The 22897-nt window shown below is 52.8% G+C and overlaps 4 protein-coding genes across 4 annotated transcripts; all 4 read right to left on the reverse strand.

Moving 5' to 3' along the window:
* Positions 1 to 1397: 1397 nt before the first annotated feature.
* B0I36DRAFT_378562 (cation efflux family protein) lies at positions 1398 to 3222 on the reverse strand (the record flags this gene model as incomplete). Its single annotated transcript, XM_046160701.1, has 3 exons — positions 1398 to 1604; positions 1811 to 2066; positions 2141 to 3222. The coding sequence occupies 3 exons, from the start codon at positions 3220 to 3222 to the stop codon at positions 1398 to 1400; spliced, it is 1545 nt and encodes a 514-aa protein (XP_046004205.1).
* An 8206-nt stretch (positions 3223 to 11428) lies between these two features.
* On the reverse strand, positions 11429 to 13345 carry B0I36DRAFT_378557 (uncharacterized protein; the record flags this gene model as incomplete). The annotated part of the gene is given in 7 exon segments (XM_046160699.1): positions 11429 to 11500; positions 11954 to 12262; positions 12376 to 12468; positions 12505 to 12546; positions 12590 to 12655; positions 12671 to 13055; positions 13197 to 13345. 7 exon segments carry the CDS (start codon positions 13343 to 13345, stop codon positions 11429 to 11431), a joined length of 1116 nt encoding a protein of 371 aa, XP_046004206.1.
* A 1418-nt stretch (positions 13346 to 14763) lies between these two features.
* On the reverse strand, positions 14764 to 15460 carry B0I36DRAFT_370275 (uncharacterized protein; the record flags this gene model as incomplete). Its single annotated transcript, XM_046159888.1, has 3 exons — positions 14764 to 14915; positions 14980 to 15160; positions 15221 to 15460. The coding sequence occupies 3 exons, from the start codon at positions 15458 to 15460 to the stop codon at positions 14764 to 14766; spliced, it is 573 nt and encodes a 190-aa protein (XP_046004207.1).
* An 845-nt stretch (positions 15461 to 16305) lies between these two features.
* On the reverse strand, positions 16306 to 17413 carry B0I36DRAFT_219560 (uncharacterized protein; the record flags this gene model as incomplete). Its single annotated transcript, XM_046149015.1, has 5 exons — positions 16306 to 16406; positions 16495 to 16653; positions 16738 to 16826; positions 16903 to 17108; positions 17198 to 17413. Coding segments are annotated over 5 exons (771 nt in total), but the record flags the coding sequence as incomplete, so codon positions are not given.
* Between the last annotated feature and the right edge of the window lie 5484 nt (positions 17414 to 22897).

Genomic DNA, 22897 nt, shown 5'->3' on the forward strand with positions numbered 1-22897 from the left:
AGCACAAAGATCGCAACAGCGAAGGCCCAATGGCCCCCATTCGCAGCTGTCGAGTCCAGCTCCGCCAAGTCCCGGCTAAAGAAAGGCTGCATGCATGCAACAGTCTCTGCTAGTCTCGACCACCCAAACCACGGTGGGTTGACGAATTGTTTCTGCAGATTCGGTGATCTCTCATCACAGAGCACCAACCACCACCATCCAACACACCGTAGCAGTCGTAGCAACGTACCTACGTCTGAAGCAAGCCCAGAGATCGTCCTCGTAGCGGCCCCGTGTCTTGGCCAGCTGCGGGGAATTAGTCGCCGGGTGGCTTGAAGATCAACCTGGTCGAAGACTAAGAACCAGCTGGCATGATAAGCCGCGGATTGGAGCATTCAGGGTCTCTGTTTGTCAATTGTCAACCCCGCGAGGCATCTCGGTAGACTCGACTATGATGGTAACTCTGCATTGTATGTATTTGCCGTGAACTTGCCGCATGGTGCTCTTGTACACGCATGCCCAACCAGGGTGGTCCGCAGATCAACTGGTCGAGGTAGTCGGCGATTGAGATCGGCGATTGAGAAGTCGATTCAATCGCAACTCGATCAGGTTTTCCGCGATCCCGATTCGATTGAGCCTTCAGTCGATTCACAACGTGCCTATCTCCATTCCATCAACAAGACCGACACCGACCGGTGCGAATGCGACCGCGGACCGCAAACGGTGCGGCACATCCTCCTTGAATGCAGAGACTGGGCAGACGAACGATACCGGATGTGGGCAGGCAAGCAACCATGCGTGGACGTCAAACGCATACTCTGTAGTTCGACCATGGCAGTACGAGCAGCAAAGATGATCCTCAGGACAGAGCTCCTCGGGCAATTCCGGGCGGTCCCGTCCAAAGTACTCACATATACATAGCGTCGACGAGCGATAATCAGCAGACAGAAGCAGAGGAGGGCCAGCAGCGGCCTGACTAGTACATAGACACAGAACAGCTAGAAAGACTGTCAGTAGAGGAGTGATCGCGGACGGGGAGGGAGGCTTGGATAGAATGGTCTGGTTTGCAGCGGGACGATTCTTGACCGAGTCGCCCCTGGAAGAGGCCAGTTCGGGCCAGCTTTCTTTCATTTCTTCGCCTTATGCTTGTTGCTTGCCTACTAATAATACCCTCTTTGACCAAATGTCCACATAGATACGCCGTACCCAAATTGTCGCTTGCTGTCATGTAGATCATAAATTTAACAGGTAAAGAAGCTCATACGCCTATCCTTTCTAACTCCTGCCAAATCGCGACTTGCGACGTCAATCTGAACCAGCGACGACGTCAGAGATGAGTTTGCATGATCCAAAGATGCTCGGAGATGATGGTGATACATACCGCTGTCTCACAACGCTCAGATTTGAAAAGCAGCCTTTTAGGTGTTGATATGTGTCTGTAGATTGTAGGTGGCGTAGTCGACGTGGACGAACGCCCGGTCGACGACCGGGACGGCCTCGAGGAAGTACGTGATGACCTCGCCGAGGTCGTGGCTGTCTTTGAGAGGCATGTTGGCCGAGAGGACAATGTCGAGCTCGACGAAGAGTTTGTCGCCTACGTGGTAGGCGCGCAGGTTTTGAATTTGCTTGATGGCGGTTGAGAAGCGCCTGGTGAGGTACAGGACTGTGGACAGAGGAGGCAAAGGCGTTAGCTTCCGGCGCCATCATATGAGGGAAGAGCAAAAAAGCCATGATTTGAGCGGCAAAACGTCAAACTAGTGCTTCAGAAATCGTTTGAACTCACGGAGGTTGCGTTCGTCAGACGTGGCTGAGAAGCCGGTCAGGTCCGGACATAGTGCATCGAGGTCTGGCTCCAGTTGGCCATGACAATGAGAGACAGAAGGAGGCCGCCTAGGGCGTCCATCCACCATATCTTAGCGTAGAAGCCGACGATTGGAAAGAAGATGGAGCCGGCGTTGAAGATGACGTCGGTCACGGCGTCGTCGGCGAGAGCGCGGACGGAGGAGTTCTTAATGATGCGGCACCAGAGCCAACAGGCCCCCTTGATGACAACCGTGCCGATCATGATGGTGAGGGCGGGAATTCCACTGCAGTTCAAGGGTGTGTGAGCGACTCCACACCATAATAGCATCCATGAAGTGGCGCGAATGGAAAGACTTACAGCTCGACAATGAAGTGGTCTGGGGAGGCGAGCCTTTGAATCGCCTCGAGGAAGACCTGGCAAAAAGATGTGACCATGACAATAGAGAACACGAGCACACCAACGGGCTCAAGACAGCGCCGGCCGACTGGATAGCGATGCCGGTCATTCTGGCTCGCGGCGATCAAGCGCGTGGTTGTCCAGACAATCGCTGTGCTGAGAAAGTCGAGAGCAGCATCGACAACGCTGGCGAGAACGGAGATGGAGGGGACGGAAAGAACGACGACGATCTTGCTAAGAAGGAGAACAGCGTTTGTGATGAAGTTGACCCAAATGGCGAGCGTCACGACGTGGTCGTCGCTGTCCAGGTCAGAGTCCTGAAGCCAAGGGATCTCAGGCTTGGGGTAATCTCCGTCTAAGAGGCTGTCTTCTTCGTCATGGATGACCTGGTCCCGATTCACGGCAGAAAGAAGAGGAGTCGTCTCCGTGGACCGAAAGATTTCCCTGGGATTGCGCTTCGGCAGCTTCTTTTTGGAGGTATCATTGGCAAAACTGACAGCGCTGGTGCTGTTCAGCTCACTCTCTGGCGCCGCCAGGCTGGCGAGCTGGCTGGGGCTGTTGGGAGAGGCGTCCAGGGGAGTGGGAGGCCCCTCGGAGATGGTGTGAGGAACATCTATGGGGCGAAAGGCGGAGGCGTTGAGGGACTCGCAATATTCGTTGAGGAGGTCATGGGGAACGGAGGATTCGAGGAGCTGGTCGATGTACAAGTACATGCGAATAAGATCATTGCTCCGCTCATAGTACTGGCGGACGGGTTTTGGCATGGACTTGAGCTGCTCCTGGGTCTTCCAGTAGCGGTCCCAATGATACCGCGGGTTGCTGTTACCAATGAGGCGCATACTGCGCATCTGTGTGCTGAGGATCATCTGGCTCAGGCGGCGCTCCTCAGCTGTCAATCTCCGAGGACTCTCGTTGGACTGGCGTATGAGTAGCCGAGCGGTACCGTTCGCGTCCTCGTCGTCTTCGACTCCGACACCCTTATGGTGAACCTCCCGCATGATCGTGTGAGAGCGGTTTCGGATGAGTGTTGCGCCTTGCGACATAGCGGACAAAATACGTCCGGGGTCGACCTGTGCCCTAGGAAAAAGCTCTTGAGACATGTCTCTTGGGACCCGCGATATCCTGGGTGACCCTACATCCCAGGTGTCCCGAAGTCCCCAGGACTGCTTGCGTCCAGGGACGCTCCACCTCCTCAGATACCCATCCAAGGCCACTCTGGGGCCAAGGACCGTTGTCTGTGAACACAATGCGTCTGAGACATCGCAACCTAGGCTGCAAAGCCCCCTGGTCGACCGGGAAGCCTAGGCCGACATAGGTGGATGATTCCCGGTGACAGTTTAGCGTAGGGCTGGTGAGGTAATTTGACTAGCCTCTACGTCACTCGTATCTCGAAGAGACCCTTTGACCAAAAGCGGGACTCTTACAGGTCCCTCCATGAAGACGCCTCACGGTTATCCCTCCCTGGCTTGTGGCACAGGAGGTATCCTCCATAGCCCACGGCCCAGGGCCAGGCATCACAATTGGACCAAGCTCCTTCTTTATAACGCGCATCCATCTACACCGAGATCTAGGGGCCGGACGAAGGCTTAGACTACACATCCTGGAGCGACGTCCCCCGATGTTTGACACAAGTGCACGCTGCCTGCTGTTTGGTGGACGAACCCGAAGTTCTGGCGCGTATGACGTTCTGCCAGTTGGTACCGGATGAGGTCAGATGGGGTGGCTAATCCGGTTCTGGATTTCTGCTCCATGATCCACCAACCAGGTCTTGGAGGTACATTGAGCGACCTTCTACTTGGTGGAGGTACTTAATGAAAGCCAGAAATGGCTCACTCGAGGCTTGAAGAAACCTTGTCGAAATGGACCCGAAGGCACGGCACCTGCTGAGGTGTACCCACCCGTACTCTCCAGCGGTCTCCCACACCCTAGCCCTACACCGCCAGACACCAGACATTTCGATGCCGCATGGTATTATCAATCACTTACCACGAGCGCATCCACCTCTTTAACGGATTGAGTTGCTCACCACTGAAGACGACCTAGCTGCCCCAAACTCTGTGGGAGGAACCAGCCATGCCGGCGCTACAGATGCTTCCCCCGAGATCCTCGACTTGATCTTGCAATGTCTGGGTGGGAAGCATCTCAAATCTGCTCGAGAGAGTGGCCTCCGCGTCGATGAAACCGTACGCAGGCTACTCTATCGGCATGTGCGACTCGTACTACTCGATCACGATCCATCCACGTTCCTCTCGCTCGCCTCGGATGACTCTCTCCGCAAGCTCGTACGAGAGTTACACTGGATCATGTATCCAAGCACGGCGGAGCGGCTAAGGGAGTGGCTAACGTACAGCCGGCGACTACCAAACTCTGCGAACGTCGTCCGTATCCGCGAGGATGATGGGTCATCAAGACACTAGCCGGGCAAATGCTGAACTCCTACTGGATCGAATCCCACAGCTGGCTTCAACGATGAGCCACCTCTCCAGACAGCTTTCGTGTATTTCCAACTAATACTGAATGCCGCAGTCCAGAATCTACCGTGTCTCCAAAGCGTCCATATACACACCTCCTACGAGTGGCGACCAATTGGCAAGCCGATACTTGACAACCAACTTCAGCATAATGTTATTGGTAACAACCATTGGGATCTCACATATCACGAAGAGCTGGACATTACGCGCCGCGGTCTCAGATCGACAATCGACCTTGTGACGAGTCAAGCAGGGCACGTTTATCATGGAAAGCTCGCGGACCTCAGATGTGTGAATAGTGATGGCATTCCACTCCGGGGCTCCAGCATTCACGGCGCAGTGCCTAGTCGTTTGTTTGGCGACGTCACAAGTGTCCAAATGAGGGTCCAGTTCACCACAATAGACCACACCGTTCTAATTTTACGTACAGTCCTGTCATTTTGCCCTGACCTTGAGCGACTGTTACTGGAAGGTGTGGAGGGCGAGTACCATTTGCCCCTCGTAGATCTATGCGCTCGGCACGAGCTAGGCACTATCATCGCCAATGAATTCCGCAGGTCTCAAATTCAAGCGCCAAGGCTCAGAGATTTGCGACTGCGGGAGTTTGACTTCACCCCTGAAGAGCTTCGGGACATGGTCTGGCACCATGCCTCAACCATCAAATATCTGGACCTCTAGTGCTGCCGGGTCACTATTGGACACATTACTGCACTTGCCAGCGTGGACGGGCTCAGTCTAAGGTCGATATCAGTATGGCAGAGGGACGCCGAGATAACTCTTTGGCGTGACTTTGTGAAAGACTACTTCAATTCTACCCATCTCCCAGCCCATGTCTACTTTGAATGGCTCTACAAAAACGAGAGAGGCTCGCGGGCCAACCTCTCCCCGCGCATTCAGATAGAGGGGAAGGCACTGCACTCACACTGGCCTACCATGTGCATGGAATTATCCTCGGAACGATATGAGCGACCTCTCCAATAAGTACAGCCGCTGACTCCGACAACGACTAGGATGAAACAGGACGACGATCCGATGTGACAGGAACTATTACAACGAAGACTAAATTAGTGCGCAGGATCCAGAGGCGTCAATATCTGTCTTGTCTGGTGGACCGAGCGTGCGCTATCAAAGCAGCCGAGTCTGCGTGGCCACCGCCTAGCGTCTTCCGATACTGAGATGGGCGGAAGGCGCGCATAGTATGTGTCCGTAGTTACTGCCCGCGATTCTTTATGGGTACATTGAGCTGATTGATACTTATGGCACGGCGGCTGCGGATAGTGGAGTTTATTATTGGTGGTAGTTCTCTCAATCTGAGCTCTCGTCAATGATTTCTTACGTACAAAGTGTGCTCAAGTCCAAATCACAGCCTTCAAGACACAAGCCTACCAGAACTACAACGTTCCTGATATCGTGCGATCCAAGGTGTAGACATTAGTACCAAGGCGAACGTGGGAGCGGACTTACCCGCCCAAACATCATTAGATTACTGCGAGCGGCATACCTGTTATGAGTACGGTTAGTCAGCTCATTTGCGTCAATCGTTGCAATGTATGTCATGTTACTGCAGAGATGAGGTGTAGATTGCGTCATTATTGATCTGAGTCTGTCTACTCTCGCATTGATGTGTCTTCTGCCCGTCACAAGGGCTTTACTGCCACACATATAGTCGAAGTCGTCTGGTGTGTTATTGTCCCAGTAACCCTTCCTCCGCCGCGAAGCTCCTGTCGTTTCCAAAATCCCAAACGGGGTATAGAGATGCCTGCGCGTAATCGTCAGTGAAGGCACCTGATAGAGCTGAGGCCAAAGGATAGTGTTACCATGATACTGTTCTCACGCCAATCCATATTTGCACCGTGTTCGAGACCTTGATTACATTGGCGTGTGATCCAGCAGGGGCCTGACGATAGCTTAGGGATCAAGTCATCATCGGGACTCTACACTCTAATAACAGTGCATTTTGTCGGGGCAGTTCCTCACGGCAGATAGGAACTAATGATGCCACAGAAAGGCGGTCTGTTCTTTGCAGCTGGCGAAAGACATGAGAGTCAGGTAATGCCGTGTACTTTCCGCGCATTAGGAGAAAATAAGATGGCGAAAAGAGGGACTTCCGGCTTCCACGAGCATTCTTGTATATTCCTTCTTTGTGCCAGGAGTCTGTGGTAGCATCCGCTAAAACGCCACATAGCTCTACACATGACCCTGACCAAGCCGCCAGTGATGGTGCAATTTTCTACAAATGTACTAGAGTGAGCTGCGCCGCTCTATTGTGAGATACTCGAGGCCGGGACTTGCCCTCGTCTGTGAGGATGCCAATGTCCCACTTTATCTGTCTGCCACGTGCTTACATAATTCTGCTACATCACACGGCTCCCAATAGGCGCACGGGTACCCGTGCGTATAATATTACACGGGTACCCGTGCAGATTCTGCTTACAGCTTAGCGTGTCTTAATTTCCGCCGACATCGCAATCCTGGATCCATATCCGGGGTGCACCCATATCAGCAGAAAAGGTCTGTCTTGACCTTCGCTGGTGATCTCAGGTGCTGTCAGCATACAATACTTTACGCGCTAAAAAGCGCGCTGAGGTGCTTTCGTGTATTTCTTTTATTACCATTACTAGCCTCAGATTTGTCTCCCGATGGCACTTACTAGTAGTACCCACCATTCATTTCCCGATGACAGTCTCCCTCCGGAAGGCACCTACGAGTCCCGAGATACCTTATTTAAAGCTATCAACGAGTGGGCGTACACAAGAGGCTACGCCTTTGTTACGAAAAGGTCAACAAAGGAAAAGACAGGCAGGCTCTCAGTCGTATATGCATGTGATCGATCATGTCGCGACTACGCCTCTGGAAGACCGCGCCAGCGAAAAACATCTACGCGAAGTACCAACTGTCCGTTCTCTGTACTAGCAAAAGAGTCACGAGACAGCGGCACATGGACAATACGACACCGACCCGACCCGCAGTTTGCCCAACACAACCACGAGCCAAGTTTACACCCATCCGCCCATCCTAAGCATCGCGCACTCGATACGGAAACGATCACTCGTCTATCTAGCCTCGCAAATGCTGGCGTCGCACCTAAGGAGATTCGAACGTACATACACCAAAACACGAGTTCGATTGCAACGCAGCAAGATATCTACAACCGAATCGCGGACAGTAGGCGCGAGATGTACGAAGGGCAGAGCACGATCAATGCCCTAGCTAACCGGCTTGACCATGAAGGTTTCTGGAGCCGTTTACAACTTGATTCGGAGAACCGCGTAAAGGCTGTGCTTTTCGCCCATCCAGAGTCGCTAAGCTATCTTCAAGCTTATCCGGATGTTTTAATCCTCGACTGTACCTACAAAACGAACAAATACGGAATGCCGCTCCTAGATATAATCGGAGTAGACGCTTCTCAACGATCCTTCTGTATCGCATTCGCATTTCTTAGTGGAGAAAGCGAGGAAGATTTCGTTTGGGCTCTAGAGCGCCTCCGGTCACTCTACGAAATTAGCAAATCCCGCCTACCTTCAGTTATTCTTACCGATCGATGTCTTGCTTGTATCAACGCAATCGCAGTATGCTTTCCTTCTGCTGCTTCATTGCTATGCCTTTGGCATGCGAACAAAGCCGTCCTTCGATACTGTCAGCCTTCATTCGCTATCCAGCTACAACTCCAGGACTCCGAAGCCGACAAATCTGCGAGACTGAAAGAGTGGCATGACTTTTACCAGCACTGGCACCAAATTATTCGTTCTCCCACCGAGGCAATATTCGACATCCGTATGTCGACATTTGAACAACGCTATATTACAACGCATGTACGGGACGTGGCCTACATTAAAGAAACATGGCTTGACCTGTATAAGGAAAAGCTTGTAAAGGCCTGGGTTGACAGCTACCCTCATTTCGGTAATGTTGTTACTTCGCGCGTCGAAGGTGTCCATGCGCTTCTTAAAAGTCATCTGAAAACGTCGACACTCGATTTGTTTGAGGCCTGGAGGGCTATTAAGCATGCGCTAATAAACCAACTTGGGGAGCTGAGGTCCAACCAGGCAAAACAGCAGATTCGGTCTCCGATCGAACTTTCCGGTCCACTTTATGGTGTAGTACGGGGTTGGGTATCACACGAGGCTCTTCGAAAGGTTGAAGAGCAGCGGAAGCTTCTCCAGACGAGCAGTCCGCTACAACGCTGTACAGGCATATTCTCTCGGTCGCAAGGCCTACCATGCGTTCACAAACTTGAGGCTTTGTTGTCCGAAGGAAAAGCCCTTTACCTAGGAGACTTCCATTCGCATTGGCACCTAATCCGGAGCGGCGCGAAACCTTTTCTCCAAGAGCCTCGCCAACGTATTGATATGACTAGTACCAACACTTCTTTACCGCGATCAAGTAACCGAAGGGAGCCTAGCGGCTTTGAAGCTGTTGAAGTCGCGGCTAAGCGAAAGGGACCTTCAACCTGTACTAGATGTCACCGTCTAGGTCATTCAAGGACGTCTCGATTATGCCCCCTAAAGTACGCAGAGCTACAACTTCGAGTAGAGGCGGCATCGCAACAGCTACGAATAACACCAGAGCCGCCGGCCGACACGTCGATACCTGAAGCTACGATTGAATTATCGACGTGCAGACCTCAACATGAGTCGCCAATTCCCGAACTTCTTAATAACTCGTCGGCCCAAGAAGGGATTACGGAACAGATCTTAGAAGAGATCGAAGCTCGGCTCTCAGAAAACGACCAGCCCTTACGACGAGCTAAAGAACCCGTCTCAGAGTACGCCGAAGAACACCAGCAAGCTCCGGAGCAGCCTTTAAAATACAGTGACCCAAAAGCGATTTACCAAAGATACGTCGCTACGCGAGAGATCTGGAAGAAGTCCCTACTCCCGGGTACCTATGCGAGCAACCAGATGTACCGGCAGGCAATGGGTTTACCATTACGGTATAGTAAAGCGCAGTACGATTGGTGCTTAGACCATAAGCAAATGACGAGGCGTTGCTTAACGCGAGAGGGTGAACGGGCCTGGACAAGGGAAGAAATGATGGCATATTTGGACTGGGATCGGTCTGAGACGGAGCGAATCGATGCTCAGGTTGCCCAGGAGTCGACAAGCGGTCTAGCTAATCGAAGAGGTATGGGTGATGTGTGGAGGAGGGCGGCACAGGACTGTGAGGAGCAGCAAGTTCTTCACCGGGATGATGATGAGTGTATTATAGTTAAAGGTTAAGTCAAATACGTTATACGTGTAAGGCAACGCACATACTGTGATCGGAGGTCAAACAGCACCTGAGGTCACTAGCGAAGGTCAAGACAGACCTTTTCTGCTGATATGGGTGCACCCCGGATATGGATCCAGGATTGCGATGTCGGCGGAAATTAAGACACGCTAAGCTGTAAGCAGAATCTGCACGGGTACCCGTGTAATATTATACGCACGGGTACCCGTGCGCCTATTGGGAGCCGAGCCCCTCGCATGTCTGCCCTTGTCCATGGCCCGATTATGCGGCCTTGTTTGTCTTGCTCCTGCAGCCCAAACAATCCCCTGTTGGCTCAGGTCGTCACAGCGGTAACCCTCCGCTAGAATACTAATATTTACTATTACGCGACTTTACCGCTTCGTGCGCCTTGCTACTAGAAGCTGGCATAGAAGGAACTACGCTAACAGGGCCTAGGAGTACCTGCCGTAGCCTGTTATCTCTTACTAATACTCGGATATCAATATAAAACGATAGCCTACTGTAAGGCCGTGCCGGAAGGACGGTGCGGTACCAGTTCGGCACCGTCTCGACAAACCTGCCAGGCCGTGCAACGCCACGGTGCTGCGCCAGTGCAGCCACTGGGGCCTGCACTGTTGCGTTATCGATACGGTGCCATTTAGGCACCAGATCGCGTGAAGCCGAACGAGAGAGTCGTTCGTTCTTCAAGAATTAGTCTTGCAATAATACGACCCTTTCCTGCCCTCTCGGGGTTATAGAGGCGCTTCTAGGGGCTATAAGCTTACTTCTCTATGCTTCTGATGTGATTGCTGGCGCTAGTGTACTGAAGTCTAAGGACTCGTATGGCGATTACTCTAGATTCGGTGGATACTGAGAGTATGGCTGGTAGTCTAGTTATGCTAACTTCTAGTAACGGCCGCTCGGAATACGAACCATTGTCGGTCGACTTGCTTTGTTTGAAAACACAGACTCCGGGTTAGGCTTTAGTAAGACTAGCTTCTTACCAAATCATACACCTGACCTCTGCCGGGAAATGCGAGAACTTGGCAAACATTAGGAGGTTCTGGGGTGCTATGTTGGCGTGACTGCATCCCGGTGTTAGATAGTAAAGCTGCCTACCTAGGTACTTAAAGAATATATACCTAGGTACCTAGTAGATATATGTCACGATCCGACCTCCGGGGTTAACCGTCTGGTCGGGCTTCGGCGGTTGCTGTCCTGCGGGTAGGTAGAGCCGTTGCAATATTACTTCCTGTCGAATGTCGTTCTCTCTCTGGGGTTGCCGTATCTCTTGGAAGAGATACTACTCTCGTTAATTGAGTGACTGGTTTAAGTGATGTGTGAGAATGATACTTAGATTGATCGCTGAAGTACGAAGGTAATGACTGTGACTATGGGAATCCTCCACCTATATATCCTTCGTCCTTTAGCTCCTGAGCATCCGCGTGATGCCTTGTTGAGCTGTGTGCGGTGCCGCTCCATAGTGGTGCGGCTCCGTGCTCTTGTGGTGCGGTGCCGCTCTCTAAGTCTTAGCACCGCTCCACGGTTGCTGAGTTATCGGGTCCTTTACCTAATCCTGCATCTGGCCTTCTATATGATCTGCCCTTGTCCCTGGCCCGATCCTGCGACCTTGCTTGTCTGCCTGCAGCCTAAACAATCGACCTGTTGGCTTGGGTCGTTACAGATGCATCACCAGTCTTTGATCCGGCTGTTCTCGGGCCCGCTGTTAGCGCGACATTACCTCAAAATCCCGGGGTCGGCGTGCTATACATACACTACTACACGTTTCATCTCATACTTGTATTGAAGTTAAGCATAGCATGGATTGGAACATAGAGCAAAGGTGGCAATACAAGTAAATTCTAGAAATCAGACAAAGGAGACTGGGATAAGCACGAGCCGGCCATATCTTCACAGGCGAGCGGAACATATCTTCGTTTCAAACCATCTTGCCCTCCTACTCCGTGCCTAGAGCCTGCAGAAGTCCACCATACATGGACTATCCATGGGTAACAGCAATCATTAGCGATAATATTGATTCACAGAGCAAACGGACATAATTTGGAACACTCACATTTTCGTATCCCGCACTAACCATAGCAGGCCCAAAGTTCAAATACCACGGCACCTTCGACTTGAGAATCGCCACACGTGCGTCGGTGTCCTTGACGTCCCGGTTGAGCACGACGTCAACGGGCAGTAAGGGGCTTAGGATCGAGGCGCGGCCAATACCTACGAGATCGGCACCACCGCCAGCCACGACTTCCTCCATGCCACCGCGGCTACACAGGCCGCCCGTCGCCATGAGCGGGACGTCGGGGAACGAGGCGCGCAGGGTCTTGGCGAAATTCAGGAAGAAGGCCTCGCGGGCCTGGGTGCGGGTTGCCTTCGGTGGACCACGGGCCTGTAGGGATGGTGTCGTGTCAGTCCGTCATTCCAGTAGAACCATGTGTGTAAAACAATAGGCCAAAAGTGGTCAGAGATAGCAGCAACGAGAAACAACTTGTATGCACATACCATCCGGGGGTCAGCATATGTCCCGCCGCTAACTTCCAAAAAGTCGACCCCCACTACCGCAATCGCGGCAAACTGCTGGTTTACCTCCTGCAGCTGCTTCTCAGCATCCATCGCATATCCCGCCTTCACCGCCGGGGCACTCTGATCAGTCTGGTAATCGGTAGAGTTGAGCTTAATCCCCGACAATAAAGCCCGGCGGGACAACCGTTTTCACCGCCTTAATAACCTGCGTAACGAACCTAGTCCGGTTAATCGCGGACCCGCCGTAATCGTCGGTCCGCTAGTTCGATTCGACCGACAGGAACTGTGAGAGCAGGAACCCGTGTGCGCCGTACAGCTCGACGCCATCGAATCCGGCATCGGCCATGGTCTTAGCTGCGCGAGCAAACTTGTCCACGACGTCTTCGATATCGGCGCGCGTCATCTCGCGCGGCGTACCGAAGAGCAGCGCCGCCAGGCCCCTGTTGGGCAAGCCCTCGCCAATGGGCATGCGGAGCGGGCTTGGGGCTATGTTCTTCTTACTACACCAGCCGGGGCCGGGCAAGATCAATACTACGCGGCCTAGGTGGCAGAGCTGGCCGATGATTTTGCTGCCGTTGGCGGTCGTAAAGGATCGGAGGCGTTCGAGCTGGGCTTCGTACGAAACAGCTGGGTTGTTAACGAGGAAGACGCCGGGGCGGCTGAGGCCGTTCGGGTCGACCATGTAGTTACCTGTGCAGTTTAAAATGCATCAACGTGTTAGTGCGTGGCCTGTATAAAGCGCACTGCCTTAAGGCTTGGATTGTGCCCGACCTGTGATGAGCATGCCCCAGCCACCCTACGCCCACCGCGAGTAATTCCTAATGTACGAGTCGTTGGGCAGGAGGTCAGGTATCATGTAACCCTCAGCCATGGCCGATTTGACGAGGCGATTACGGATGGTAGCACCATTGGGAAACCTGAAAGGCTTGCTAATGTGAGGGTCGTCCATCGTGTGGTGGCGTCGTTAGAGTATTCAAAATGTTAAATGTTAGGGCAGAAGAATATTCCACCGTTAAAACTTTCAGTAACGCTCGAATCTGGATGCAGAACGCTTTTCTTGCTGATACGGCATGCAGATCTTGATCTATTTATTGGGAGACGAGCAGGTCCCATCCCGCCCGCTACGGGACGCGTCGCACGGACACTGGATGAGATGACAAATGTGCTTATGGCCATGGCTTCCTAAAAGTTACAGTGGCGTTTTGTGCAAAACAGACATACGGAAATACACGAGCAGAAATTCCGGAACACACGAAACCGGCCAGGTCGATGTGGAGATCTCTGCAGCTGCAGCTGGACCCTGAGAGTACGTCCGGGGCCACAAGCTAACCTTGTTAGGCGGGATTTCAAGAAACTGAAATACAGGAGGCCCAATAATGGTTCAAGAGTGGGACTCCGGTGTGACTTTGTCCCAGCCCGAAGCTCTACAGCATCTCATTCGATCGGCGACTTCTCACTAAATCGCACGCGATCTGGCCATTGCCGAACCGACGGCACATTGGCCGATAGCGCGACGAACCCAGTGGGCCCTTGGTTTTACCTTACAGAATGCCGTCCTTGCAGCGCCTCGTCAGGGGTATGTGTCGACCACCTGTGCTCTGCTATGGGGCGCAGTATATCCATGTGCGTACTCCCTTAAGCCTCTACAATATCACTTATTGAGTCGCCTGTTGCCCCTGCGGATTGCATGTGTGGTCTTTCTGCGCTGGTTATTTATTATCTCATAATGGCAAGACCTAGAACTATAAACAACCTCTGATTTGGCAGCCCATTCATTGTGGCAATTCACTCACTCGTCAACCGCGTTGTCTGGGTTTTCTTGCACAAACGAGGTCTAGCCCGTTGGAACGGACGGCTCTCATAGGCCTGGAGCATAAACCCTCCAAGTCTTGCCTGAGCTTTATTTCGTCAAGGCGCGCGTTTATTTCCAGTGAAGATGACTAGTGCTATCTAATGAAGATTCACTCAAACAAGACCAGCAACGCCACGGCTGCGCCGGCAACACTCCACATCAAGGTCTTCACGGAACCCCCAAGCTTGTCTCCGGCAGATGGCAATTTAATTTCATCAGCAGCTTTGTCCGCTCTGATGCACCCGACTGTGACGTGACCCTCGCACAGGGGCTTCGCCAACAACAGTTCTGTTGCTGTGCCTCACATAATGGCCCAAGCAATCGGTCGGATTCCATACAAGTCATATGCCCGTAAACCCCCGTACCTATCACGTCCGACTGTGATTGGCTCGTCCCAGACGAGTATTGCGTTGCGCGTGAAGTTTGCGTCCAGGGGGAGAGGGTCTTCTCGATGATGCGCGTCAGTTACAGTGACAGGAAAGAATGTGTAGAAACATATACGACACCGCCCATTCTTATATTGGGCCATCCGAGGCCTGCAGGCCTCCTTTCCGACCCTCATCGCCGATGACAAAAGACATGGCTGAGCGGTAGTTGGCGCGTATGTTTTCGATACACTCCTTGGGCAGTATTCCGTCGCACGAGCCGTCTGCATTGTTCCCTTCGCCTAATGGCAACCAGTACTTGGCGAACATTGCGAGCCACAAGCCAGGTACCGGTCGTGTTAGTACCGACCGTCCAGTCCCCAATCTCGGGGTCCAGTACTGCACCATTTTCGGGCTCGGGAGGAGGTAGCAACTCGAGGGTCTGACTCGTAGCGCGTCCGCCATCGTAGCCTCTGTGCGAAGACACGTTGGCCGTCATGTTGAGGCGCTTCGTCCAGCCGCAGCCGCCCGAATTGTCATACTCGTCCTCGCCGTCTTTTTAATAGCCGGGATATGGCTTGACCCAGTTCTGGCCCGGCACAGGGACCACAGCCGTGGCGGCGGGGCTGGCGTTGAAGCCCACGAAAGGCGGGGGTGAGTGCGGGAGCATGACAAATTTGTTCTCGACTACAGCGAACAAGGCCGCGAGCGCCAGGATGGACGCAGCTCGGAACGCTGTCATGATGCTGAGCTGCGCATTTGTCTGTGAATACTTCACAATGAAACAGGAGTAGCGGTCGACGAAGCCATCACGAGCAAGGCTTAATTGCGAGTCGAGCTTGGACATTACATCTTGCCGACAAGACTGAGCTAAACACAAAGGAGTTGGGAGAGGCTTCTTGAATCTGCGACAAAGCATATTGGGCTGCGTTTCTTTATGTCCCGACTCTTGCTACGCCTGTGATTGCTCGTGTGTGTCCATCATTTATAGTTGGCGGTCTCACACCGGCCAGGAGATATATTTAGACACGTTTTGGCTTAGCTACTCGGACGCTGATCAGCCCGTGGGGAAGCGGTAGCTCATCGTGGTAGTGTGTGGGCTTGGAACGACGACGACGGTCACTGGACGGCAGAGCCAGGACTTGCATTGGTTTCTGACAGGGACCAGACAACAAGCCAAATTGTACAACCATATCATCTCGCTGTTCTTAGGACGACCTGATATAACGGTCACAATCATACACGTTGAACCTCGTGTCATATCAAGGACTAGAAATGTATTGTTCATTAACCAGGAAACCGCCCAATGTCAACGCTTCTTTTGATGCTAATCGTACGCCCCCAAACAGAAACCCGCCCCGCCTTTACCGCCAGGTCATATCCTCACCACGGCTTGCCGACCCTCCCCCCTGACGTAGTCGGCGAGGCAGACTCAATCGACCCGTCCGAGTCCGCGCGTGTCTTTGCGCTGTCGGCGCTGTGGATGACGATGCTGTGGCTGTGCGACACCTGGATACTGGTGCCCGGCTTCTGCTGCGATTGGTACGCCTGGAGCTCGACCTCGCTGTCGTTGGGACCCCAGACGTCCGTCTGCGTGCCCAGCCCTTCGCTGATGCGCACCGCCGTGCGGTGCGTGTACACTTTGGCGGTCGAGATGCGGCGTGACTCGCAGTGCGTGGTGGGCTTGCCCTTGCTCGAGTAGAAGGAGCTCCAGATGCGTTTGAGTAGAGGGCGGAGGGCCATGGATGAGACGATGATTTGGCTGACGGCGAATTCGGTGGTGGCCCAGACGTCTGTGAGAGGGAGCAGAGAATATTGTCAGCCATCGCGAGCTTTGAGAAGATTGCTGATCCAGTGGGGAGGGTGTTTCAAAACACTTACAAACGCTGATGTCGTTGATAAGTACCAACATGGTTGCGAAGCGGCCGGCGGAGACCGCGATTGTGATGATGCCGAGCGCGAAGAGAATATTTAAACTAGCAAACTCGTGACGACTGGCGGTGCGCAGGTTCTGGAGCAGCGGGAATGGGAGAAGCAAGACTGTTGTTCCATTGGTCAGTGTCTGATTCCCGCACATAGACTGCGAAGATGAGAAGCATTGTGTGATCATGGAGGAAGACTTACGCAGCACTTCCGAGACGAAACACAACGACCAGTTGAGCTTAAATACCACAGCTGAACTGTAAGATGCGCAAGCGCCAGGCTCGATGGACCTATAAACCGCTTCTCTATTAGCGACCCTGCACAATATTGTCGAGGCATACTGCACGAAGTCCGCGTCGGGCGTACCAGTTGATTGGCACGTTGACACCACACCAAAACGTATCCACAAAGATGGCAACCAAGAAGGCGACGATGGTGAAGGCCGCAGTAAAGTAAAGAGCCCATCGTAGAACGCGGTTGTGTCGTGGGAGCAGCTGAAAGTAGATCGTGACCATGCTGAGCTTCGGAAAGTACAGACCAGCGTCGAAGAGGTAGTTGGACGCGAAACGAATCTGGAGACAACACTGTGTCAGAAAAGTTCGAACCCCACGGCCTTTCTTTCCCACCACCCGACTGGCAAACATCCTCAAGACTGACTCACCTGCTTAATGGATACGTTGGGCTCATCAAAGAATTCCGACATGGCACCCTTTTGGAAAGTTATGGTGTCGGATATGACTAGGCCGAGGAGCCACGAGAACCCCAGCATCAGCCATACTTCCGACCAGACGAGGTTGATCTGCCGCTGGGTTATTCTGACGTAGAGGCGAAGTCCGAGGAAGATGAAGGCCAAGATTGTGACGGTCCATTCCGAGGCCTAACAATGTGTTTGATTAGCACAAGAACAAGGTGCTGGAGCGCTGATGTGCGGGCGGGCTCGCTCACAATGACGGCGCCGGGGGAGACCATGGCGAGAAAGAGCCCCGCGAGGCTCAACGGTGGTGGTTTTGCTTGACGCTGGAAGGGTCCCGATCTGGGGATGTGATGTGAGGGCCCGTCGCAGCGAAGGGTTCAGAACGTGGCCCGTCAGCAGCATACCTGGGGAGAACACAGTTTGCTAGGCCCGGCAGCAGCAACCGACCATCATATAAGAAGGAAGGAAATGTGTAAGGCAAGGGGTGGCACAGAGGCACAGAAGGAACAGCCTAAATCGTACATACACTAAGTCAAGATGCATGCCATCCCCTCGCTCTGGCGGCAGGCTAAAGAGGGCCTTGTTCAAGCCTGGACCGAGTACATCAGCCGCACGGTTCTGGGGAGACGACGCCCATCTTTCCGGAGGCGCCGCAACGCAAAGACCAGACCAGGCCCTGTCAAAGCTTCTTGACTTGTGGCTGTTCATGACTGCCCGCGTGGTACTGAATGTACATGGCACGCATGCAGGCTGCAGAGAAAAGGCAAAGGCACCCAGGCTATTGTCCGCGGCTCGCTCTCAAAGATTAATACCATCAACAGGGGCGAGGGGCCCCGCTGAGCAGTACCCAGAATAAGGGATCTCCTATGCCAGGCGATCTAGCTGAACTCTAAATCGGACATCCCTTGCGGCCCAGCACGACTTCCAAGACCAACGAACACTAACCGTGCCACGCCCCACCTATGCGTCGCGATTCCAAAGTCGCTGTTCTTCACGGTGCGAGACGACGTTAATCGGTTCATCCGGTTCGCGGCAATCGATGACTGCTTACTTAGTATTACTGTCGCCACAACTCAGGACATCTTCCTCATCATGTGAATTTGCCAGTATCGAGCCGAATGGTTGAGCCCGATTCACTGCTAGTGCTCGCTCTACAAGTGATGGTGGTATCGCCCATCTCGTACCAGTATATGACAGAAGGCTCGCCACGGGGCAAATATGCACCGAATGTGTGCCCGTGCCGAGCTAGCGCAGCCAAGCGAGCTTTGATCAACATGTCCAGCAGGCGTGTGCAGCTGCAGTTTTGTTTCCGAGCTTGGCCCCATTAAGTCTCATCTGCAAGTCGAAAAGGATGATGGCGAGGTGTCGGGAGTGCGAGAAACAGACCCTGTCCCTGCATCGGAAGTGCATCAATACTCTGATCCGTGGTTGGCGGGCTCCGAGACAGGCAAGCCCTGTCACCTTAGGAATGAAGTCACGGGAATACCGCCAAGCCGCCAATCACCGCTTTTGACCAATTAACAACCCCAACAGAGACGGCGCTGATGTCCTCATTTCCGCCGTCAGCAACGACGACGTTATATTTTGTGAGCGCCAGATAGCTATATCAATTGAACGCGCCTTTACGCATCTCATGATACCACTGATTGCCTTTATCTCATACTAGGACCATTTTGACGATGCCAAGAGTTGAGCACGATACTCCCCGCCGCGCCCAAGTCCGTGGGGTCATACAGTGGCTCTCATCGCGCGGAGAGCTTTTCGACAATACCAAAAGGAAGCTATTCCCAAGCGACTCTGACGATAAATTGGTAACTAAGCGCGAGGTTTTCGACTTCTCTGTCGTCTCCGCGACACGCGCTTACCACATACTCGTGACGAACCCCCTCAAAGACTCGACGCTGGATTCCGGTGGCGCGACGAAATCAAGCCCATCGGCTTCCGTGGCCCGCCGCCGCCGCAAAGGCCCGGCTCGAAGAGCTGCCTTGCGAGAGAACCACCCGCGAACTGATGACACAACGATTCCACTTCCACAGGTGCAAGTCGACGGTGAAGATGGGATCGATGGAACCCCAAAAGAGGCAGCGGATGCAATGGGTAAAAGCAAAAACAAGCTGACGGTCGGTGGGAGGACCCACGGTGGCGTAATAATGCTTTTCCATGGACGAAGTGCACTTCGGCTTCCAACCTGCGTTGACGACGAGGGTCCTCCGGAGGCCTAGGCAGAAGCACGAGCACTGGGTTGTACAGGCAGAGAACCCTCGTGAGAAGAGAAAGAAGCTCCAAACCGCCAAAGATACAACTAAAAAAGAAGAAGAAGACCAGGCCGGTGCTCTTGAATTGGAGGACGAGAATGAGCAAACCCTCCTCCACGCCGTCTACGCAGTTGGCTCTAACTTCCGCTCGCGACTCTATTGGTACACGATCCCAAGTAATTAGGACGGCAAGATGACGTCAAAGGTGTTGGTCCCGCTACTTAACGAGCTATTTAACGAGGTTGAGCAGCACGCTGGGCACCGCGATGTCCGCCTACAGTTTGAGAGCGATAGCTCCCACCACTCCAAGGACGTCGCAGCCGAAAGCAACGTCGCGGAATGTCCCCTGATCTAAATTGGATAGAAAGCCACATCCGTCGCGTTAGGTGGCACGTAAAGAACACACCCACATTTGACGACTACTGAGCTGAAGCCCATAATCGAGGTAGGATGGCGGGAAATCGGGCAGGAGACGATCAATTCAGACCTCTACTTTGTGCCGCACCGACATCGTCAGGTTTTGGCTGCAGACGGCGAACGCATTGCTTATTGACGAATCAAGTTGAAGGAATCTCCACTTTTGTAGGCAAATTGACGGGGAAAAGGAAATAATTGTTAACAGCCCTGAATGCTTTGGTGGTCCCACGTTCCCGTGGCTTGGTTACTGAGGGTGACCCTGTCTACTGGCTCACCCTTGGACAAGATAGGGTGGACGTTAGCGCCAACTTTGAGTATCCACTTCATCTTGCACAGATGTGTCCAGGAGAGAAGATACAGTGCTTATTCATGCATCCGTGCTGTACCAGTACGGCCGGAAAGATGGTTGCCCGGATGTACTGTACCGTAGATGCCTTGTGAGGCTGACGCCTTATCCTCCGCAAATTGGGTCGTATCTGGGCTCCCTAAAACAGGTCTGCTTATAGGGCTTGGGTTGCAGCGTCAGCCTCGTTTCTGGTCCCAGCGGGATACTGTAGTGGGACTGTGTCCATGTAGTCAACCCCGTATTTCCGTAATTGCCCCGCTGCTGTTAGACACCCACAGTTTGTGCCCCACCAGGATCCTGATGCTCGACAAGACTTGGTCTCTCATGTCCAAAGACGCATCACGTCGCCGGAAGCTGAAACCATCAATCGGCCGAGACTATCGGCCCAAGATACGCTTGCAGGATGCGCCTCTTTAAAATCAAATAGGATGGCAGTCATAGCCTTCAAGAGCATCCCCTAGAGGACGTGCCGCCATATGCGATCCTCTCGTACACCTGGGGAGCCGATGACCAGGAGACTACCTTTTGAGACGTTCATCAACACACAGGACACCACAGGGACGGATATTAGAAGCTCGCGTTTTGTGGCCGACGGGCTGCGTCGAATGGCCTGAAACATTTCTGGATCGATACCTGCTGTATAGACAAGTCTAACGGCAAGGAGCTTTGAGAAGCAATCAACCCCGTGTTTTATTAGTACAGAAATACCAAGCATTGTTACGTCTTCCTCACAGATATACACAAAACCAGCAGCGAGGACGACAACAGACGGCCACAAGTACAATGCGACCTGCTGGTTGGGTCTTCACATTAGTGAGGACAGTTCGTAAACGATAAGCGTAATCTACGTCTAACGTGCTTCTTCAAGTTACATAATAACGCCTTCATTCCTATTCAGAAACTTTGCGTAGCTCATTCTCCACTTTTCCTTTTTCACTGCTAAAAAGGCAATTTAGCAGTCATTTTAAATTCTCGCTGTGGTATTTATCCTTACCGTTTACGACTGCACTTTTCTACGTCTTTATATATTTGGAAATAAGGGAGTTAGAAAGGGTTAATAATCCATTTATATGCGGCGATAAGAAATGGCCGGGTCACTTGTGGATTACTGTCACGATCCGACCTCCGGGGTCAACCGTCTGGTCGGGCTTCGGGTGGTTGCTGTCCTCCGGGTAGGTAGAGCCGTCGCAATATCACTTCCTGTCGAATGTCGTTCTCTCTCTGGGTGTTGCCGTGTCTCTTGGAAGAGATACCACTCTCGTCAATTGAGTGACTGGTTCAAGTGATGTCCGAGTATTCCGTGTCGAGAGTGCCGTGAGATACATCTTGGACCCGCATCCAAACATCCCCGTCATAGCCGGTCGCCAACGCTTTAGGATCAGTTCGAATGGTGCATGTATTCTGAGAGACTCACAGCGGGTCCTCCGGCTTCACCCAGAGCTCCGACCGCCAGTTGTTGACTGGACTGCCGTGGATGCAGGCACGAAACTTGTTATTGGATGCTCGTCTGGCCGTGTTTTCCTCCTGTGTTTCACCTCTATCTAGAGACACGTGGATCATAAGTGGCGCCTTTCGACTTACCTTCCCCCTAATTGCCTTGATTAGAGGTGGTCTTCAATTGCTTTCCGATGTGTATCGTAGCTGGATACCCGCGAACATATAGGATGGCTTGCTTATATTTATCATTCTGACCATGAAGTGAACATTGAACAGGCTTCACTTAGTGGTGGCCCCAAATAATACCGCACGTCTTATACGACATGAGTATTGCAAACCAACTGTAATCAATGAGAACATGTCTGTACTGCTTAATACTCCGTACAAATTAGATTGCGAGTTGAGAACTGCACAGTTAGAGTACTGTGAACGCGCCGTTGGAAGTTGTGAAGTGAGCTCAGGAACCCTCCGGGAAGCAGGAGCCACGTGCGAGAAAGTGATGTGATGTCTTATCATCACGGCTTCCTCCGAAACCGGGACAAAAATGAGAGGAAAGACACTAAGGATAGAAACACCTCATAAGGCCCGATCAAATTCGACTTCAACTACAGATTACAGTACGTACCTCTTCGACTGGAGAGGACTGGCTTTTCTGTGAAATGGGTGGAGACCCGCTCTGTCTAGCCGAAGTGCCCGCTAACAATTTCTCAGCGTTCACGACCCACTATGGGCACCTGCCCCTGACAGATTCAGCCTGCCAAGGGCGAGAATCCAGGCGCTCATTCACGCGCGTGTGTAGGCGTTACGGGAACCAGACCTAACTTCCATGTGGGTGGTCAAGCACCCGTGTAGGGTGCGAGAGCCGCAGCCAACAGGTCATCTCGATGATGTACACGACAGGAGACGATGTACATAATGCAGAAATCATCATCGCAACGCTCTACGAGCTTCGGCCTGTCATCGAAGAGATCTTGACCTTCAACACGTTTCGGGCGAGAGATTCTGTGAAAGACCTTCGACGCGGCTCAAAGACATCTGAAATGGGTTTCCAATGGCGTCTGATGTGTTCCAATGAAGAAAATGACATCTCGTCGCTCACATAGCTGGCTGCCCTGGTTGGCATGCCTGCAAGAGGAGACGACTTTGCGCAGGTCAGAGTCCGGATCGCCACTCGGATTCGCGACACCAAGAGTCACCATGGAGTGCTGCGAC

The sequence above is a fragment of the Microdochium trichocladiopsis genome (assembly GCF_020744255.1).
Source record: "Microdochium trichocladiopsis strain MPI-CAGE-CH-0230 chromosome Unknown B0I36scaffold_17, whole genome shotgun sequence".
Classification (NCBI taxonomy): Eukaryota; Fungi; Ascomycota; class Sordariomycetes; order Xylariales; family Microdochiaceae; genus Microdochium; species Microdochium trichocladiopsis.